The 21,413-nt window shown below is 37.5% G+C and overlaps 2 protein-coding genes across 2 annotated transcripts; one reads left to right on the plus strand and one right to left on the minus strand.

The window, feature by feature from the left end:
- The first annotated feature begins 2,474 nt into the window (after positions 1-2,474).
- LOC121941165 (mitochondrial adenyl nucleotide antiporter SLC25A24) lies at positions 2,475-16,845 on the plus strand. Its single transcript, XM_042483890.2, has 10 exons — positions 2,475-2,959; positions 5,557-5,683; positions 5,827-5,914; positions 8,640-8,751; positions 11,520-11,678; positions 11,864-12,016; positions 13,175-13,282; positions 13,732-13,899; positions 14,038-14,188; positions 15,664-16,845. Exons 1-10 carry the CDS (start codon positions 2,783-2,785, stop codon positions 15,843-15,845), a joined length of 1,425 nt encoding a protein of 474 aa, XP_042339824.2. The 5' UTR covers positions 2,475-2,782; the 3' UTR covers positions 15,846-16,845.
- Positions 16,846-17,656: 811 nt separating this feature from the next.
- LOC121941090 (transmembrane protein 69-like) lies at positions 17,657-20,179 on the minus strand. The gene is made up of 3 exons (XM_042483809.2): positions 20,028-20,179; positions 18,993-19,037; positions 17,657-18,882 (listed from the first exon to the last, which is right to left on the minus strand). Exons 2-3 carry the CDS (start codon positions 19,035-19,037, stop codon positions 18,094-18,096), a joined length of 834 nt encoding a protein of 277 aa, XP_042339743.2. The 5' UTR covers positions 20,028-20,179; the 3' UTR covers positions 17,657-18,093.
- Positions 20,180-21,413: the final 1,234 nt, after the last annotated feature.

Here is a 21,413-nt window from a genome sequence, read left to right on the forward strand (position 1 = left end):
AGTACATAAAGTCATCAAGTAGGCGAAATGTAGTGGAGTCTAATATTCCCTGCTGAAACACAGCCTAGTGGAGTAGAAATGCAAAGAAGCGTAAAATGGAAATACTTATATAAAGCACAAGCCAAGCGCCTTAAAAACCTGCTTTAGGAGAGTACTTGTACTGTATTGTAAATTTACATTTTGACGAAGGTATTTGTCTCTGCTTTTATTTTGAAATAGTTACAGATTGGATGGAAGTACAAAAATGCAACTTGAATGCAATGCCCGCCTCCTCCCTCTGTCGCCTCCTGGCGGTCAGTCAGGCCAACAGCAACACTGATTGAACAGATTACAACAACAAAGTGAAACCAGCTGCTGTTATGTAATATTTGTCGCCGCCACGTGGTACAATGTATACACTGCTACACTCACACTCTTATTGAATTGCTCTTCTCAACTCAGTTTCTTTTGATCTTCAATATTTTTCTTTTTAGGAAAGTCCAGTGAGTGAGCCTGTTATACTGATGCATTGACTCCAGGATGGGTAGTTGCCACCCTGGTCATGGCTAATGAGGATCCAAATAAATAAATAAAAAATACCGGGTTTTCATATTATCATATGCACCATACTCATTCCCACTCTAACCAAAGTTTTCTTATTATACTAGTATTTATATTACTGATATTACATTTGAATTGCACATTCCGTACATATATCTCTGTGTGAAAAAATAATGATTTTCACTCATTTTTATATAAAAATATGTTATAAAATAAATAATATATCACAATATATTATCTATTAAAATATTGATTTGTATGTTTCTGTGTGTGTAGCATGGAGGGGTCTGCAACTGCACTGCATTGCGCAATACAGTATTGTATAATGACAGTAAAGCTAAACCTTGAACCTTGAATATTCACACAATAAAACAGAAATATTCAACACATGAGTAAACCTGCACAATTTGGCTTATGCATGTTTAATGATATATTTTTTTAGTTATTTCATCCAAAAGTTTGCCTAGACCAGGGGTAGGCAACCTGAGGCTCTAGAGCCACACGCGGCTCTTGAGCCCCTATCAAGTGGTGCCTGTGTCTCTGACTAAAAATTATATGGAAATGAATTGCGATTATTTTTTAAAAGTTTTCATTCAATTTTTCAATTGCAAAAAAATGTACCCTGTACACAGAATATGAAAATGTATTTCATTAACTAAAATATGCATCATGTTTCTGTGGCCTTGGTGCCTTTTCTGCTAAATTTTGTCAAATTTCAAAAATGGTGGGCGGCCCTGGATCAAAAAAGCCTGACTAGCTATGGATTCCAAATCCAAGATAGGAGAAGTCTCAGAGTTAAGTGAAGTTATTAGTGCATAGAGATAATAATAACAGTGCATAGATCTTGGAGTGGATAGATCTTTTAATTTTTACCACCAACACTGCAAAGTTAATGTAACAAAAAATAATAAATAGTGGTAAAACATATTGATGAATGCTCATGTAGACCCATTAATAGTATTGATAGGCTATATTGACTATATATGTTGTGTTACGTGCGGCTCCAGACAGATTTTTTTGTTTGTTTTGGGCCAGAAATGGCTCTTTTGATAGTAAAGGTTGCTGACCCCTGGCCTAGGCATATTTGGCCATTTTAGGATTCTTTAATTTCTCATTCTGTGGTATGCAATATCTTAAAATTATTATTAAAAACAAAATTTAAGAGATAAATGTGAAACTTTTGAAAGTGGCTGCAAGACATCTATCAACTGCCTTGCTGCCACACTGGAAAAAAAACAACAACTCATCAGTATCATGTTGTGACTAAAAGGTTTGTTATAATAACGAGATATTTTTCAGTAATAACAAGTTGTTTTTACCCCGTGACAACAAACTTACATTATAGCAACGTACAAGTGAAACTTGTTTTAAGGTGTTTGTATGTAGTAATGAAGTGAAAATATCTTGTTATAACATGAGAATATCGTGTTATAGCGAAAAATTTCTTGTAACAACAAACTTTCCATATGATAACTGATACGCTTTTTTTCTGGCTTGGCATCGATGGGCTTCCATACACAAAGCGATGGTAATTTAAAAAAGAAAAGTTTTGGGGACGTTTCGCCTGCAGCAGCTGCCAGATTCTTGTGGGTATGACTCACTGAACTGAATCAGACTATCTCAACATGGAGCCCACTATGAGGGCGAGGATTAGGCTATACCCGGGTATATGAATATCCTTATGAATATGCATTTTCTTGTGCGTGTGTATGGGGCGTGTTACACCGCAAAACCACAACAAGAGATAAATCAGTTTAAAGAAGCAGAAACTACAAGGACTCGAATGAGCAAGGAAACTATTTGAAGTTAAAATAAAGCAGCTTCTCACCCTCATATATGTAAATACACGTTATGAAATATTATTCTCAGTGTTGTTGCTGCTGAAGGGTGTGTCTGTGTAATGTGTGTGTGCGCAATAAAGAGGAGGTCTGCTCAGGCAAACTAAACCCAGTGTCCCCACCCTTCTGCTCTGCGCTGCCAACCTACCTCAAACAGCCTTCTGCAAATTTAAGTTACATTGTGTCCTCTGTAGTTACCGGATTCTTAACGACGCCGACGTATGAGGACTTTTCTACCACCTTTTCTCCGAGCTGCACCGCGGAAATCTTTTTGAAATAACACGGGACGATCCCGCTGCTTCAAACCAGAAGTGCCAGCAGCCACAGGAAGGCTGTGTGTGTTTCCACTGCAGTTTAAATTGCTCAACTGAGTGTTTTTGCGGAGCCACTTCTCATTGTCAACCATGTATCAAGTCGTAAGGAAGCTGTTTTTCACGGACTGCCGGTGTGAAGATGCGCCGAAAATATACGAAGATCTGTTCGCCAAGCTGGACACCAACAAGGATGGAAAAGTGGATGTGTCCGAGCTGAAGGCGGGCCTGGCCGCTATGGGGATCAAGACTGGGAAAGATGCAGCTCAGGTAGAGTGCAGTACACATAAAGGCCTCACATGGAGGAAAAAACTGGCACAAATACTTTATGTAGGAGGTTACTGCATTCCTGAATGAACTGGACAGGCTGCAGTTACTCTGTGGTAACCTTAAGTAACCCCAGCAATAACGAACACAGGCCTCAAAGGAAGTCACTGAGGGACTGTTTGTAGTTTTGAGCAGGGAGGAGGTGGTGCAAAAGGGGGGAGCCATGGCAATTTTTTTTATATATATATATTTTTATATAACTTTAAATGTTCGTATTTTGTATCAGGTCAAAGTCAAAGTAAACTTCAGTTTCAATTCTGTCATGTGTGATAGACACACAGGAATTGAAAATATGTTTGTCTCCATATCCATGGTGCAAAGAAAAAGTACCAAAAGAAAATAAAGAATTATATATATATATATATATATATATATATATATATATATATATATATATATATATATATATATATATAATGAAATGGCCTACAAGTACCAAAGACATAGAAAAACATGTGCATAAAGTAAATATGTACCAAGAACAGTGCTAAAGATGTACCAGAGTTATAAAAAAAAAAAGACATTAGAATATAAAAATAAAAATAAAAACCATAATTAAAAAAAATATTTAATCAAATTTAATACTTAAAATATTTATTTTAAAGACCTCTGGTGGACTTTGGAAGGATATGAATATTTAGATTAATATTTATAACAACGTCTATTTAGTAGGTGCTCTGGAGCTTTTGATTGTACCTTGATCTTCACTCTGGGCTTCCATCCTTGTTTTATCTCCAATTTCACTTCCTCTGAGGATTTTTACTGGTGCAGTTTTTAATGCAGGACTTGCACAGACCAGGGATATAATGTTGGCCTTATTTGCCTCTCCTTCATCACAACCACTGAGGTGCCCTCGAGCAAGCTGCTCAACCCCAAACTGCTCCAGCATGCCTGCTTCCGCGTATGCAATAGAACTTTTCTCACAAATAGTAACATATCACCTGGAGCATTAACTGTCTGGCTGCTCTAGCAATCTGGTTGCTCTACAGAATTAGAGCAACAGCAGTTTCAGGCTGGTGAAGAGCAGGGAGGGTGAAGAAAAGCTGCACCAGTGAAACTGTCTCAAAGTTCAAACTGTAGGTGCAGGTGAGCTTTTATTGTGGGCTGCGACTTGAAGAGGAAGGACCAACCTATGCTTATCAAATAATGTCACATTCCTCACACTCATCAGTGAGTCTGATAAAAGCATGAGTCAGGGGAAAAAACATTAAGAGACATCAGTGCTGTGTGTGGCCAGGTGTAAAACAGGAGCTTTCCCCATCTGTGCAATTACGATAATAACGATAATAATAATAATAATTATCCATGTCTGGATAATGACATGATAAAGACATGACATAGTGATACAATAAAGACTAAACATGCAGCTGCTAGTTGCTTTTTGGTCAGCTTTGACCTCATCAGCATAACAGTTGATCTCCTGAAACTAATTTAACCTTTGAACCTGAAGCAAGCTAGTGCAGTTCCTTTTAAAAACATTAGAAAAAAGGCAACTTGGTATGAAAAGTTGCATAGATTGCAAGAAATAAGTATATTTAGAGAATTATTTTATATTAAGCGAGAGAAAAATGTCAAAGGAGAAAAGAGTGTAAAGAGAGAAAACTAAAACTATTATATTTTTTAAGCACTTTTTCCAATTTATTTCTTTGTTGTTGTTGTTTTTTAAACTTTTATTTTTATTTTTATTTCAGTTGATTTAATATCTTTTTACTAATTTCTTGCTAATTTTTGGGTAATTTCTTCTTTTGTTGCTCAGTGCTTTCTTGATGTGTTTTTAAAGGATAGCAAGTCAATTTGCTCACTTTTAAAAGGGTTGAAATTGGCTTTTTTTTTTTACATTAGGCTAATTAATTTAGTGTAGATTGTCTGATACAGTTGCATTAATATATTTATGCACAGGAACCAGATATTCTGTCTCAAGTGTTTGTACCTATCAACAGGAGGCTTTTTAACATTAGAATATCAAAAAAGAGACAGAAAATGCATCCACAACTACACACACACACCAGTAAATCCATACACAAAATACCTCCATAAATACATACACCCACAAATACACACATAAAACACATCCCCACTTTTCCACATGGATTGCCCCTGTGCACAGTGCTTGGATTGCCATTGACCTTTTAAAAAATTCAGTGGTAACACTGAGGTTCGGATTTTAGTTTATTCCGTGAGGAACTGATCGTGAACTTGCACATTTTTCCACAACATCGTTCACCTTCAGCTCAGCAAGACAACTGAAAGAATTTATCTCTTGATCTGAGACAATCCCTCCAAAAACAAGGACCCAGATGAACGAAAGTGATTCAGATGTAAAGTAATAGCGCGATATATATAGAATAAAAGGAGGATTATGCTGCCTTATTCTGCCACCAACTGGCAGAAGCAGTCAGCTGCTGTATGGAGAGTGTGGAGAGGAGATGGCAGACTTAACTAAAAGACAACAGCCTCTCTTTAACTCTTTAGCGTGATGGCATTGGGTTGCTAATATTTTCTTTTCTTTTCTTTTCTTTTCTTTTCTTTTCTTTTCTTAGAAAATCATTTCCTCTGGAGACAAAGACAAAGACGAGGGGCTCGACTTCAGCGAGTTCACCAAGTATCTAAAAGAACACGAGAAGAAGTTACGACTGACCTTCAAGAGCTTGGACAAAAACAGTGATGGTAAATGTGTGGTGTTATTATTCATCTGGCAAACTTAAGGTTTGTGGATTTAACCAAAAGTTGTTGAAAATGCACCTTAAAGTGTTTGCAGTGATGACTCTTTCATGTGAGTGACAGGGATTACCATTTTTTACTTTGAACAGGTCGAATAGACTTTATGGAGATAAAGCAGTCTCTGGCTGATCTGGGGCTGGACATCAGCAAAGAAGAGGCCGAGAAGATCCTACAAAGGTATGTCTAATTATTGTGCTGCTGCTTTAATTTTGGAAGTTCACTCTGCAGGTCTCATGAAAATATTTAGTTCCTCTTACATGTGGATTCAAACAAAATGCTCATGAATTCAAACTGCATGTGAAAGACGTTAAAGATATGGACCAGTGTGAGGGACTGATAACCAGTTCAGACTGGAACTTGGCTGTGGTCTGACAGCATGTGATAAGGAGCTGCCTGAGTTGGAGAACGTATCCAAACATGTAGGAACAAGATCATTAATGAGAGAGAATTTTCTCATAGGTCTGATCAACAATGATCAACACAGGCTTCCTCTGTCAGTTCAATAATCAGTTTATTTATAAGTACTGTGATTTGGGTGATTTTGGGTTTTATCAACAGCAATTTTAATGATAATAATGTTAGTAATAATAATAGTTTATTATTATTATTATTGTTATTGTTATTATTATTATTATTCTTATTATATTATTATTATTATTATTATTATTATTATTATTATTATTATTATTATTATTAAATATATTTTGTAATTTGGAAATATCTACAGTTTTGATTCCTTGCTGGTCATTTGTACATAATGCTTTGGATTAGCCTACTTGTGTTATTGATGTGCTTTACATTAAAATTTTTCTTTATAATAATTTTAACCACAACCATTCAAATAGTAGCTAAAAATCATTATATGTTAGTTACAGTCAACAATGAATTTTGAAAGAGAATAATTACTGTGTTTTAAGTGCACTTTATAGTTACTTAAATTCTGTGCAAATCCATGACAACACTGAAATGGATGAAAATACAGTGTTTTTTTCTTTTTTTTTTTTTTAAATCTTTTTAGCAACAGTAGAATAATGCAACTGTATAAAAATAGAATATAAATTGCTGAAAGAAACTAAGTACACAAAGTTGTGTGAAGAAGCTCAGTTTGATGCCCGTAAATATATATATATGTATATATATATATATATACTGTATATGTAGAGCGGTGCCAGACTGTAGTTATTTTAGGTGTAATACACAAAGCACTGTTTCCTGCTTTTGCTCTGGGTTCATAAATGCTGATCGTGCTTATTGATGCTGAAATGATAATATATATTCATTAATGACTGTCATCATTTCACTTTGACAACCAATGGGACATTGCAACATTTTGTGCCTGCACAGGCAGTGGGAAGAAAACAAAGCTCTGGGACATACATGTGTTGTAACCTGTTGGACATGTGTCATCAGTGTGTATTGGTTAGAATCCCAGTCATACTTGTGTGCACAAAAACTATAAAACAGACATTAAATAGCAACTGTGTGGTAACACTTTATATGCAAACATAAAATCTAGATGTTCTGCAATGGAGAAAATATTATTTTAGCACTAATTAATAAACATGTTTGAAATTAACACTGCACACTCAGTTGGATCCAGTTTACGCTTCATTTAGTTTTTTTTGCTGGGCAGGACAGGCCGCGTGTATGCAGTGAGATCTACAGTATGTTCTGTATTTGCATAAACAAAGAAGCTGTACAGGAGCACACTTGACAGCGAGCTGAAGAAAGAGAAGTTAAGCAGGATGAGCATGACGGTGAATCAGACACAAACATATGTTTGAAAGCCACAAAGAGTGATTGATGAGTGTGCCAGCCACAAAAGCTGACACAGAGGAAGGAAATGAAGGAAAAGATGAAGAGGAGTGGATTGTGGTGGAGGGGGCACATGGTCTCCTTATTTTTATTAATTTGCTTTAAAGTGTAGAAATTTAAGATCAGAAATGTATCAGTCATGCCATTTGTGTTTGCAGGTTCATACTGAAAATAGACTCAAAGTCAAACCTGTTCTGCTGTTGTAATTGTTGGTGGTTTGGATGACTTCAATCTTCTTGTGACCTATTTCTGTTTGCACGCTTCCACACCTCTCTATCTCTCTCTGTCTCTCTCTCCGTCTCTCCGTCTCTCTCCACCTCTCTCTCTCTCTGTCTCTCTCTCTGTCTCTCAATTCAATTCAATTTGCTTGATTGACACAAATGTTTGTAAATATTGTTTTACAAACATTCATGCCAATAAAGCAGATTAACCTTCAAATGATGACATAAATAAATACAAGAAACAAATAAAATCAATAATAATTATCTTTTTTTTAATTTTTATTTTCTCCTGTTTTATTTTTGTCCTGATTAATTACAGTCTGACCAGTTAAAGAATCTGGACTGTTGTTTGTTGGATAAACAAATTGTTAGATGTCACTGTCCATGCTCATTTTGGTCAGGATTCAGTTTTTTCTTTTGTTTTGTTTTTTATTTAAAATCATGCCTGGGTGTTTAAGGCACTGTGATCACAAAGTCCCCAATTGGTGCCCAGCTGAAGGTCTTTGTTTCATTTTATCCCACATCTCTCCATCTGTTAGCTCTCTTCTTTACTTTGTCTGATTTTTAAAAAAGGCAAATAGGACCATAAATATTTCGATAAACATATAAAAATCTGCTAATTTAGTAAGACAAACCCACATAATTCCTGTAATTGGATAAATGTTTTTATAATCCAACCCTCACTGATGGTGTGTGTACATTTTCTTCTGATTGATGTCCCCAATTGTCTTCCTTCAGCACTTAAATACTAAAAGTCCTTTACGAGCAAATAAGTGGACCCAGTTACTCAAGCCTTAATTGGAACTTAGTTTCCGTATTTAGATGAAAACATGAAAAACTGTCTTCTGTCTGTCCCTGCTGTATAGTATCGATGTGGACGGCACCATGACTTTGGACTGGAATGAATGGAGGGAGCATTTCCTGTTTAACCCAGCCACCAACCTGCAGGAGATTATCCGCTATTGGAAACACTCCACGGTAAGGGGAGGGCGTGACTCAGTGACCATACTGTCCGAAAGAGCGCGCGAGAGAACAGAGACTTTATTGATGGAGTTATTTTAGTTAAGAGTGTAATAAATAAATTCCACTTACAACCAAAAAATAGCGCCAAAACAAAAAGTGAAAGAGTAAAGATCTGTTGTTGTGGTTTGAAATAATTTTAACTTATGTCAGTGTCTATTTTGGTTTAATTAGGTTATGAATGGATAGTGCTAGTGAGTGGGTATTAGTTTTGTTTCTGTGTAGGAGACCATAAGCAAGTTGTACAATATTTGCCATCTGGAGTCCTAAATTTAATGCCGAGCCATTTTGCAATCAAACATTCTCACCCATGACCACAGGCATAATTACAACTCAAGAAGCGAATTTCTTTCTTCTTTGCTCTGGTGCCAAGGCCAATCTTAGCAGGCTGATGATGTGCTTAGAAACATTTTTTAACCCTAACCCTAACTTTTTTTTTAAATGAAGAGACACAGGGAACAAAGAGTTAACCGTCAGTGTCCTTTGACTAAGAAGGAAAGTTGTGAAAGGGAATTGTGAGCTGGTACTAGATTTGGATGAGGACTTTGGCAGCAGATCAATCCCGAAGCTGTAACAGATGAGACTCATTCATTTCCAGGGAAGAGGTGAGAAAAGGTGGGAGGGAGGTGAAGAAAGATTACTCGTTCTTGGGAAAAGAAGTTGTTTGAAGTGGTGTGAAAAAAACATTTCACAAAGTGTGACAGTTAACTGATTTGGAGCCTTTGGATGCAGTGTAAGAAGCGTCTTTCTTTAAATTTTCTTCATCAGACACAGTAATCACTCTTAAACTTCATGCAGCAAGTTAGACAAAGAATATTCACGTTGTAATTCATCTGACATTTCAATTGTAGGTTGCTGGTTGTGTAAAAATATACTTTCACTACGTTTGCATGACAGAGTCGCAGCCAGCTCCAGTCAATGGCTAATCTCTGACGTTTGCTGCCGCTGTTTACTGGCACAACCTCAGAGGTTAAATAAACCCGCGGCTGCTAAACTAAGGCGGAGATAAGCTAATTTGAGGGGGATTATCTTGTCACTGGGATTGGAACAGAGAGGACGTGAGCCTAGGAGAGGACAGGACAGTAGTGAGATGACGCATTGGTGACACTGATGTGGAGGTTGGTAACTTTTATGGCAGTGAGAGCATCACATTATTTCCAGCATTCACATTGATGGTTACTTGCCGCTCAGGATTCAGCTTCTTTGCCCTGGATTGGATCTGCAGACCTTGGACATCTGACGGGGACATTTATTAGAATCTTGTAAAGGAGTCTTGAGGAGCAGAGTTTAGGAGGGAGCTTGTACGAGAGTGGGACTTTATTGTGAAAGACGTGGTATGGCCATGGCTCTGCTGCATCCTCAGCAGCAGCAACAGAGTAACTGGTTCATCATCGACTTTGAAGAGGATGGGGGGATCTATGAGGTGGAGGTGGACATGGTGGGTTTGTGTATTTAGTGTCTGAGTCCAGGTTGTCTCCTAGTCATGAATGAAAACTTTGTGTCTTCATAGTAAAATCGATTGTCACCTACATCAGCCAGTTTTAGCTTTTAACAGATACTGAATTTTTTAGTGTGTCTGCTCATAAATGGAAAGAAATTGCAGTACAGAAATGACATATTTAAGGAAGGTTTCCACACTGTAATTTGTCCACTAGAGAGCGCTGACAAGTTTGTTTTTCAACTGTAAAGCATCTTTTTACATTTCTTTATCTACATCACAATTTCATAATAATCAAAGTTGAGGTTTCCTCATCAGAAATGTATTTTTATGTTATATATCAATGTTTTAAGGTTTATATTGGCTTATATATTGTTTTTGCAATTTTTATATTCTCAAATGTCGATTGGCCAGTATTCTGGGCATAGAAACAATAACATAAACACTGCAGCTATTGTGATTCTCTCCAATGCAACAACTTATAGGCTAATGTTCCATTTGTGGGACAAAGTAAGTAAGTAAGTAAATAAATCTTTATTTATGTTGCACCTTTAAAAACCCGAGGCCACAATGTGCTGTACAAAAAAGAAACAACAATACAAAACATCACACTCGGAGAGAAAAACAAAAGGCACAAAGAAAAGCAATATGCAGTATCAAAACTCGAAATACAGTACAGAAATCACAACATGAAAACACAAAGGTGTTCATTCAATTGGAATATTGAGGATGTAGTTGATGTTGCAGTGGTTACATTTAATTTAGTTTTTGTAAGACATTGTCCCTCCACTCTCTTAGATGTGAAAGAGGTTATAAAATATTTAGGAGAAAATAAAGTACAACTCTGTCGAAAAACTTAATAACCTACAAAATCACCTTGGAATTAAATCACAGTGTCTCACTTAAACAGAAAATTATTTTATTCTGAAACCGGTTTTATAAAGTGTCGTGCGATGATATAATTGCTCTCGCAGCACAGGCCTGCTGTTATATAAGACTCTGGATGAGGACTTGCTGTCTGTGTGGTGCTGCCAGGTAATAAGTTCAAGGCGAATCGGTTAATGGTGCAATTTTGAAGGTGTGATTTAAATAAATGAAGCTCATGTTTTGGCTACAAATAGGTGAATCAGTTGTGATATCTTAATGTTTGCGCATAAAATTGCTAATTTAAAGATTTAATCTAATTTAATTTTCTTTTAGCTCCTTGTTAATGAAAAGAAAGTAAACTCAGTTCACACAGTATTTAAAATGTGTCTTGTTGTGATTAATTACATTGTGTTGTGTGAAGGTGCTGGACATAGGTGACAGCCTGTCCATCCCAGATGAGTTCACAGAGGAAGAGAAGACGACGGGTTTGTGGTGGAAGCAGCTGTCAGCGGGGGCCATGGCCGGAGCTGTGTCCCGTACAGGAACCGCCCCACTGGACAGGATGAAGGTGTTCATGCAGGTGTGTCAATTTTTTTATTATTATTATCATGTTCCCTGTGTTGATGTTTTTTGGTCACTATAGTGGCAAAAGGGAAATGAATGGTGGTTTGTATTTTATGTAGCTCACATGTTGTCTTGCATTCTCCATGTATTTACTTTTTAAAGGAATGGCTCATGATTGTTCTTTGTTTGTTTCATGTACAGGTGCACTCCACCAAATCCAACAAAATCAGCCTGGTTGGTGGTTTTAAGCAAATGTTAAAAGAGGGAGGCCCAATGTCTCTGTGGAGAGGAAACGGTATCAACGTACTGAAGATTGCCCCAGAGACGGCCATTAAATTTATGGCCTATGAGAAGGTAAACATAAACATGTCAGAAATATTGATGCACTGTATTGTTTTGCCTGTGATAGTCTGGCGAACTGTCCAGGGTGTACCCCGCCTTCCGCCCGATGACAGCTGGGATTGGCTCCAGCCCCCCCACGACCCTTACAAGGACAAGCGGTTACAGAAAATGACTGACTGACTGACTGTATTGTTTTGCAATATATCACTGTTGAATGTAAGCTTTTTAATATCAAAGATTGTAATACTGATGTCTAGCAAAATTTATGATGACACCCTAAGACACAACAGAGGTTGATTACTGACACTATCAATCCTCAATAATTAGAGTTTTCAAGCAACGCTCCCTTGTCACGAGTTTGTCACCAGGGTGTGTAATGGTTATGATACGTATCACGATACATATCATTATACAAAGGTTATGATTCAATATACTGTGATACTGTAAGTAGTTTTAAATATTCTGATATTTTTAAGATCTAATTTTAGGGAAACTGTCAGTGCACCCTTTATGACTGCCTGCTTCTGTGGCAACCTGTGAAAAATGAAGCCAACATGGAAGTGCCAAAAAAAAAAGGAACAGCGGTTGCTATTTTACTGTGTTTTCAGTACATGAAAGATTGCAACATTTTGGAAACTAAACAAAGTGTTTAGACAGCGATATTCAGTTTTCCAGTAATGGTAAAGCCTGTTTTTTACTTGCAAAAATTAGCATTATCACAAGTAGCTGTGAATGCTAACCAAGCTAGCAGCTAGCATTATGGTCATGTCCACTCCTCTCATCCAACTATGGTGACTTTGGCTCCAAAAATTCAAGATGGGGACGGCCAAAACTCCAAACTCAAGGATTCAAAACAGGAGTTCACAAACCAATAAGTGACGTCATGATGGCAACGTCCATTATTTGATACAGTCTATGGTTAAAGGTAGAAATATATGATTTTAGGTCAGAGTAAATAGCTGGAGATAAATTACAACACTGAAGGATCCAGCAGTTGGGGGTTCAAACGCATCACAAAATGAACCGCTGCCAGATCTTTGCATGTAAACTATTACTTAAAAATTGATGCAGTGTTTTTAAGAATTAATACAGTATCACATAACATAATATTGTGATATTTAAGTGTATCAATATTTTCTTACTTCCGTACTTGTCATTGTGTTTTATTAGTATAAGAAGCTGCTGGCCAGTGACCCCGGGAAGATCCAGACCCACGAGAGGTTCATAGCTGGATCTCTGGCTGGAGCCACGGCACAAACTGTTATCTACCCCATGGAGGTGAGCAGAGGAGGAGGGACTTACAGCTGTATCTGTGTTAATATATCTGTGCTCTGTTTATTATCTGGAGAATAAAGAGTGCCATTGCAGTACAGGAAGTGCATTTTCATATAGTTTAGATGACAGTTATTTCCATGGTTAGGTAATTGTTCTCTAATCAAAATTTTTACCTTGAATTAGTCCAAGTCATGCCTCTTTTAGCCAAACTTGAAAATGAAGAGTAAAGTTAAAAGATGTGTGACTTTATGGAAGATAATGTGGATTTCCTTCCTTGATTGTTTTGGCTAAATGATGATGCGTTAGTAATGACATAGACTCTTTCAGATTCAGTCAGACTGATCGCCATGTCCTTATTATTAAGCCTCGGAAGCTGCTGGCTGCTACGAAGTGTCAGTACAAGCACTGTCAGGTACAAAAAAGCCTTAGCGGTAATCACTTTGTCTCTGCAGGTGATGAAAACCCGTCTGACTCTGAGGAAGACAGGACAGTACTCGGGAATGCTTGACTGTGTCAACAAAATCCTGAGGAAGGAGGGAGTGAGAGCATTTTACAAGGGCTACATCCCCAATCTTCTGGGCATCATCCCCTACGCTGGCATAGATCTGGCAGTGTACGAGGTACGTGATCATGAATCATTTTTAAAAACAGCAAAGGGTTTACACTTGGTTTGTTCTATTGATGTCACTTTTTGATTTTGAGAAATACAACTTAATACTCCTTTTTCACACACACAAACACTTCCCTATCATCACCAGAGCCTGAAGAACTTATGGTTGTCCCACTACGCCAAAGACTCAGCCAACCCCGGTGTGCTGGTGCTGCTCGGCTGCGGTACTCTATCCAGCACATGTGGACAGCTGGCCAGCTACCCTCTGGCTCTGGTCCGCACCAGGATGCAGGCACAAGGTACTGAAAACCAAACCGCAATATAAAGAATTCTATCAACTTTAAATTTAGCCTTGTTAGCTTTCACCAAGCTCTCCCCATGATGCTATACAGAGAGATTTGCATGAATTGTGGAAAATAATTACCAAACCTCTCAGAGTTGGTGGATGAGTTTCTTCAAAATTCCAGAAACATAAAAAACACCTAAAGTAACTGAGCAGTGGATGTTGTATCAGAGAAATAACCACTGAAGGGCTGTGCACTACAGTAGCCAAAGTAAAGATTGAGTCAACATGACATTAAACAACATGGGTAGAAGGCAATGAGCAATTTAACAAGACATGGCCCAAAGATCAGTAAGAAATTACCCCCCCAAAAAAAGCTTAAAGAAAATTACTTGAAAAGCAAAAAATGAGTAGTAGATAAGTAAATAATAATAAGTAAATAATAATAATAAATAAGAAAATGACACGAAAAAGTGCTGAACTTAAAAATACAAATACAAAAAAATGTTTTTTATCTGTACCATAATTTAAAAAATGTAAGTATATGTATGATAATGATATATAGTTTTCTAGACATTATTCTGGGGATTTTTAAAAAATTTTCCCACCAAACTAATTTCAAGGTAATTTTCTTCTCACCTTACACTAATTTCTTAGAATTTGTGAAGCTTTTTCTTGCCAAGTTGCATTGCCTCTTCCCCTGTCTTTTTGAAAGAAAAGAAAACAAACTGCTCAGGTTTCAATGGGTTAAGGTACCTTTATAGCATGTTTCAGCTCATTATGTTGGCTATGCGACAACTTTACTGTTTTGGTTCACTCTCACTGATTTAATAGTGTTATTTTTTCACCGCTGCAAGCAGCTGTTCACAGAAAATAAGCTCTGAAAACACTCTGTACACTACCTGCCCAGCACCAAACACTCAAAATCATCAACAAGCTGGTGAACTTTGTTGGGCAGGTATTTCCCTCGGAAATTAGCGGACACTAAAAACAAGGCTAGAAGGAGAGCAGATACTTGACTTGACTCACGTAGATACAAACACAAGTAGCCAAGTAATGGGGTACATCCAAAAACTGTGAAAGGCAGCTGCTGGACCACTAAAAGATGGCAATAAAAACATGAAGAAAGGTCACTTTGGCTTATCATTGTCAGGAAGACAGGCTTCTGAGATTGGTAAGTAGGCAAATAGGCATGAGTTGGGACAATTTATTTTTTATGAGTAAGCACCTCAGTAACGTGTGTTCATAATAATTAAAATTCAAAGATAATAGCAATTTAGTACATGATGTACCACATTATATACGGGGAATTTTAAAGTGTTTATGATGTGAGTACAGCTTGTTTCTGCTGCCCCCAAGTGGCTCAAAATTAATCACTGCAGGTTTAGTCCAAAGACAATTTTTTAGGCCTTGGTGCCAATGACAGACATGGCAGGAGGCATTATGTTTTGCTTGTTCACATTGTTTTTACATCTTTCTTTTTTCCCACAGCTTCTGTCGAGGGCTCGGAGCAGCTGCCCATGACCCAGATTGTAAAGACGGTCCTGCAGAAGGAGGGCTTCTTTGGACTTTACCGTGGCATCCTGCCTAATTTCATGAAGGTCATACCGGCTGTCAGCATCAGCTACGTGGTGTATGAGCACATGAGGTATAACCTGGGTATTCAGAAGTAGGCAGCAGAGTCACGTGTGACTGAATGAGAGTGTTAGGGCAATTTTTCTTATTTCAAACACGTCCCTTCTAACATATTAGGGCACCTGTTGTTAAAAACTTGTTTACCCAAAGGTCACCAAAGTCTCATACTGCAGCAGATGGAGTAATTGTAGAGGAGTTTAAAGAGATTGCAGGGATTTGTCTGAACTGTTGAGCCATTATTAAAACAAAGAAACAGTTTAGAAAATCCTGCAGTTCTCATACAGGGTTTATAATGACTAATAGACTTCTACAATGATTCCAACTGTATGTAATGTGCCCAACCTTGTTTTAGTTAGTACACATAGATTTAAGTGCACTGTCACTCTCAGGGTTCAGTTCAATCAACCACAGAGGTGAAAATTAAGAATCTGAAAACCAAAAACACTTTTAGAGGTTCATTTTGATTTCTTAACATTTTGTTTTGTTTTGAGTGGAAAAGGCGATGTTTTGTATTAGTCATTTTAAGTATGGGTCCTGTTCTTTCACATGTTCATTTAACACTTGACCAAAATGCACATTTTTGTGCTTTTTTTTCTCTTTATCAAAAGTAGACACACCAAAAGTTAAAAATTTACATCTAACATTCATTTACACACACTAGTCCAGCGTTTACCAAAATATTGTGTGAGTGGGGATCTGTTTCCCCTTCAAATCTGAGGAAACTTTTGAAGTGCAATACTGTATTTACACTTTGGGGATACACAATGGTATGTTTGAGACAGGTATGTCATTTTTGGAATGGATTTTACCCCATTGTTGTTGGTCTTTTTTCATATAGGACATCACTATTGCACCTTTTCAGTGGGTTTGGCAAACAGGGGAACAATGTGCCTTATTTTTCTCAGATATCTGTTGACTTCTCCACCCTCTGTTTTTTTTCTTGCCTTTCTTTCCGATATTTGGTTCATTAGATGCTGGAGTTTACATGAAACATTAAACATGAAACATAAAACATTAAACATTTGAATATAAAAATGAGACGTGAGTGCATCTGTTTTCAGTCTGCTATGATTAGAAATGTATTTTAAATGGAATACATGTGATGTTTGTCATATGTGTGGAGCAACATATCAAGGCAAGTTGTGATGTGAAAACCTGTTAAATCTGAAAAGTTTTACTGTAAAACCGGATGTAATCTAAACTGGGTGCGAGCTTTTACTTGAGTGCGTAGTGCGATTTGACCCCTGCAGCTGTAAGTACAGATTACTCCACTTTACATCTTACGTAATACCCTTTTTCTCACCTGTGTCAATACTTCTGACCCTAGCTGTCTGATCCTGGCCACGTAAGAGGACAGTAACAACAGCTCTGCTAATTTGTAGCATTGCACTAAAGAGCAGACTGAGAGAAAATTGTTTTCCACTTGTCCAGTTCCTGCTCAGTAACTCGAACCATGCTTTCTGATATTTTGATTTTTGAATAAGCACTAAAGGCAAGCAAAAATATTGAACATTTCTTGGTTGTAGCTTTTAAAGCTCACGTGTGTATACCTCTATGAACCAGTCAAGTTGCACTTCCAGTTTGCATCACTGTCTGTCAACACGTGGATGCTTCACTAACATCTTTTCACTGTCAGCACAGTTTCAAGGTGGGCACCCAATATTAGTGTCACATGTTCAGTATCTGAACAAATGTCTCCCCTTCTGCTAAAGAATAATGCCAAATTTGAAGAAATTCCCTCAAGTTGTTCTTGACATTAGGTTCACCACAATGAGACAGACGGACGGCCCAAAAAAACACCTCCGCGCCAAAGCTGCGGATAAAATCAGCTCAAGTCAAAAGAACATAGTGTGTTGAATGGCAAAAGGGTTTATTTGACATTCATTCGGCAAAAACGTCCACATTGTCAGTCTATTTTATTCAGTTCTTTTGATATATGGCATTTGAAAATTGTCTGAGTTTGGCGACTTAAAAAAAAATGATAAAAATGTATTTCATCTTAAAAGAAAGATGCTACATTAACGTACAGAACTTAAACACAGAGGCTTTAAATTAAGGGCCTGACGGGGAAAATTATGAGAGGTGCACATAATATTAATTCCATTCTGTTCTGCCTTTGCACAGGCCAGCAGTTTCTGGTATATTTAAAATACACAACTTCAGCTGCTTGACTGAGACAGAATAGAGGTGGAAAACTCAACATCAAGAAAAACTCTGAACTGAAATATGATCACCAAAGTTAAAAAAAACATGGTGGCTTTATAGCTCTACATTTCTTTATGCTATTTAATCTGAGAATAGCTTCTTTTCTGGGTATACTTCATGAACTATGAGAGTACCAACAAGAGAAATAAATGCCACAATGGTCAGGGTGGCGCGCAGGGCTTTGAACCAGCTGGGGTAAGTGGGCAGCAGAGACAGATCATAATGCAGCGACACTGCTAGTCCCATGATGACCATGGTGGCTGTGGACACAATGTTGTTGCTCATCAGCATGCTCACCCAGGCCAGCAGGGAGGGGACCACACTGTTCGCCAGATTTATCCAGTCAGGTTTAGCTGGGCTGCTCTCAGGAAGAGCGAATCCCCAGCGAGCTCCACCCAGGAAGGAAATGATGGAGGCGCCATAAGCTAACTGAGCGTAGGCCAACTCTGGATAGTAATTCTCCGTCACACCCATGAGCAGAGTGGGGGCAACAAAGGGGAGCAGCCCTGCAAACCCCAAGTACAAGGCGGGTTTGGGAGCCTTCCACAAGTCTTTCATGTCATAGCGCAGCAGATCCAGCTCTCTGGGAGCTTCAGGCTGTGGTGGTCGCTTCTTCAGCCGCACAGCAGAGGAGTGGAAATGACGATTCTTCACTGAAAATGGAGCTGACTGAGTCTGGGTCCTCTGGAGGAGCTCAATCGTCCTGACACAGAGGGTAGCACAATGTTTTACTTGTCCGTCGTCCCTTTGTGAAAATGGCAGCTTTGCTGTTGAGGCCCAGCAGGTCTGCAGGGAGCTGGATCCTCCACCAGAGACTCCGGTCAGGGTGGATGTCTGGCATCTTTGTGGAGGACCTGCCCAATGCCACACCTAAAGAAAAAAGGTGTATTTTAAAATCCATGTTAGTTTTAAAATGCTGAATTGTTAGATATAAAAGCAAAAGAGCTTTTAAAGCAAGGAAATCACAAACGCTCTGTTACCTTCTGGGCTGCAAAGGTGCTTCTTCGAAATATAACAGAGAGCATCTGATGAAAAGAAAGGAAAGATAAACAGATCAGATCAGACAGAGGAAAGATGCAGAGTGAAGTCTAATTGACTCAAAGTTAAAATAATAATTAAAAAAAAAAAAAGATTAAAATGATGTGCTAATGCATGCACAACATGATATAGTTGATGGTAGGGCAAGGCTGTGCCTCATATGCAGAGACACATTTCATGGCAGATTAAAACTGCAGTTTGAAATGATCTGTAAAAAAATTGAAACCTCCCCTTATTCCCCAAAGTTACCAGATATGATGTAAAGTATGAAAAGGTAACGAGACTGTGTTTTATGGAGAGGTTTACTTTGGCAAACTGTATGTGCACCCTGATAGGACAAGTGTCTTAATCTTGTTGTTATGATGAGAGCTAATAAATGCAATGTATTGTTATCATAAAAAATATTATTAATTACCTTTTTACAGAGAGTGTTTAAGGAAGGAAGTTTTCTACTAGTAACAGTAAATTGTAACAATATCAATTTATCATGAAACAATGTTTGCTTTACGATGAAAAAAAACATGAATGTCTTGGGGTTTTTTTTCCCAGTAGATCTTTACAGTTTAGTGTAATGAATAATGTGAAGCTCGGTAAGACGTGCGGAAGAATAAAATGACATGAATTATCATGCTTGCGCGCTCCCGCGGCCGGGGGTGCACTTCCTGTCAGAAAGTAAATAAGGCAACAGCATGACGCCTTACACTTAGGAAAAGCGGTCAAACCAGTTCCTCTTTACTGGGTTAATCTTCCCCTTTCACATTCCTCCCTCAATTGTTCAATTGTTCCGACATTTAAGTGCCTGTGGCAGCTACAAGTATACCGCTCACACCGGTACACAGTCAGAAATGAGAAAAATCAAATGTTGTGTCACATTTCTGGTTAATGTTCGATGAGAAAAGCGACACGGAGTTAACGGCTAAATTAACGTTACACAGACTGGCTAAACAATTAAAACCACACGCAGACATGGTAGTTACCTCTGTTTCAGGCTGAAAACATCATCCTTTAAACACTCGTTTATCTTCTTTATTTATCTCATTAATCCCCGGGGTCACCCAGCAGTTGGAAACACGAGTGTACGCCGTATATTTGTTCCGTGTTCGCCAAGAGGCGTCTGAGAGAGAACTATAGTTCCACCAGATTATAATGAGTCTATGAGCAGAACTATCGCCGGAAATGCATATAAATATGATAATACAAAGAAAAAAAATGTAAGAAACTTGCAGGTGTGAGATACTTGTTTCAAAGTTGAGCGTGTTATTAATTTTTTGTGTTGTTAACGTCACTGAAGAACCTCGGTCATTGATTATTAGGACTGATAAACGAGTGCATCGTTCAGTGTGTGACGTAATGACAATGCAAATTGTCAAACCTGAGGACTATTTAGCTATTAAAGTAAAAAAAAAAAAAAATGAAAAAAGGAGAATATATATATATATATATATATATATATATATATATATATATATATATATATATATATATATATATATATATGAATACATGTTTAACTACATGAAGATTGTGTCTGTGGTCAGGATTTGACAAATACTGGGGTCATAGATGAATAATTTTCATTTTAATGTTATTGGTTTTTCCATATTTAATTTTAATGATCTTTTCCACAGGCTTTTACATTATTTATCCTTCATAAATAAACATGACTAAACTATGAGGCAAATAGCCATCTTTGTCAACTTTGTCAGTGATTTCCTTGTAATTAATCTCACAATATGTAGTTCTTCCTCATGAAACTGCTCAAGAAACTACGGACCCAGGAAATAAAGTGTTTTATATTCCAACATAAATAAAACTCAGACAGAGAAATACTGAATCTTTTATTCATTTTGCTGGCGCAAAAGTAAAAACATTCATATGTAGTGAGTCTAAAAATACAGGAATTAAAGTTACCCAGTGCATCAAGTGCATTTTTTTAATGTTCAAAACTCCAAATGGCCAAAACTCTTCAAACAACTAAAGCGCAGCAGAAGAGAACAAAAAAACATTTCTGTTTGAAAAATAAAAAGAAAAAAAGCTAGTTTCCCAGTAGACTTAATCGCATCTCTGGTCATTATTAGCCTCCATTGTGCAAATATTAACTATGCCCTATTATAGCACTTGTGCTTTGATTTGTACATGAACTGATCACCTAAAAATGTTTTCACATGTATCTGTGTGAAAAGGCAGTTTGTAAAATAGTGGATACGTTAGCAGTGTGTTAAATTGAGTATAAAGCAGCAAGTTGTCCTTACAGTTTTCCCCCCAAAATTGGCACACTTGGTAAATACACTGTTAACAGGTGTTGATGGTTTCAAAGATAGTGCTTCAAGAATCACTGTAAGTGTTTAAGTATTCAGGAAAAA

Source organism: Plectropomus leopardus, chromosome 5, assembly GCF_026936395.1.
Source record: "Plectropomus leopardus strain MGB_pleo_1.0 chromosome 5, ASM2693639v1, whole genome shotgun sequence".
Classification (NCBI taxonomy): Eukaryota; Metazoa; Chordata; class Actinopteri; order Perciformes; family Serranidae; genus Plectropomus; species Plectropomus leopardus.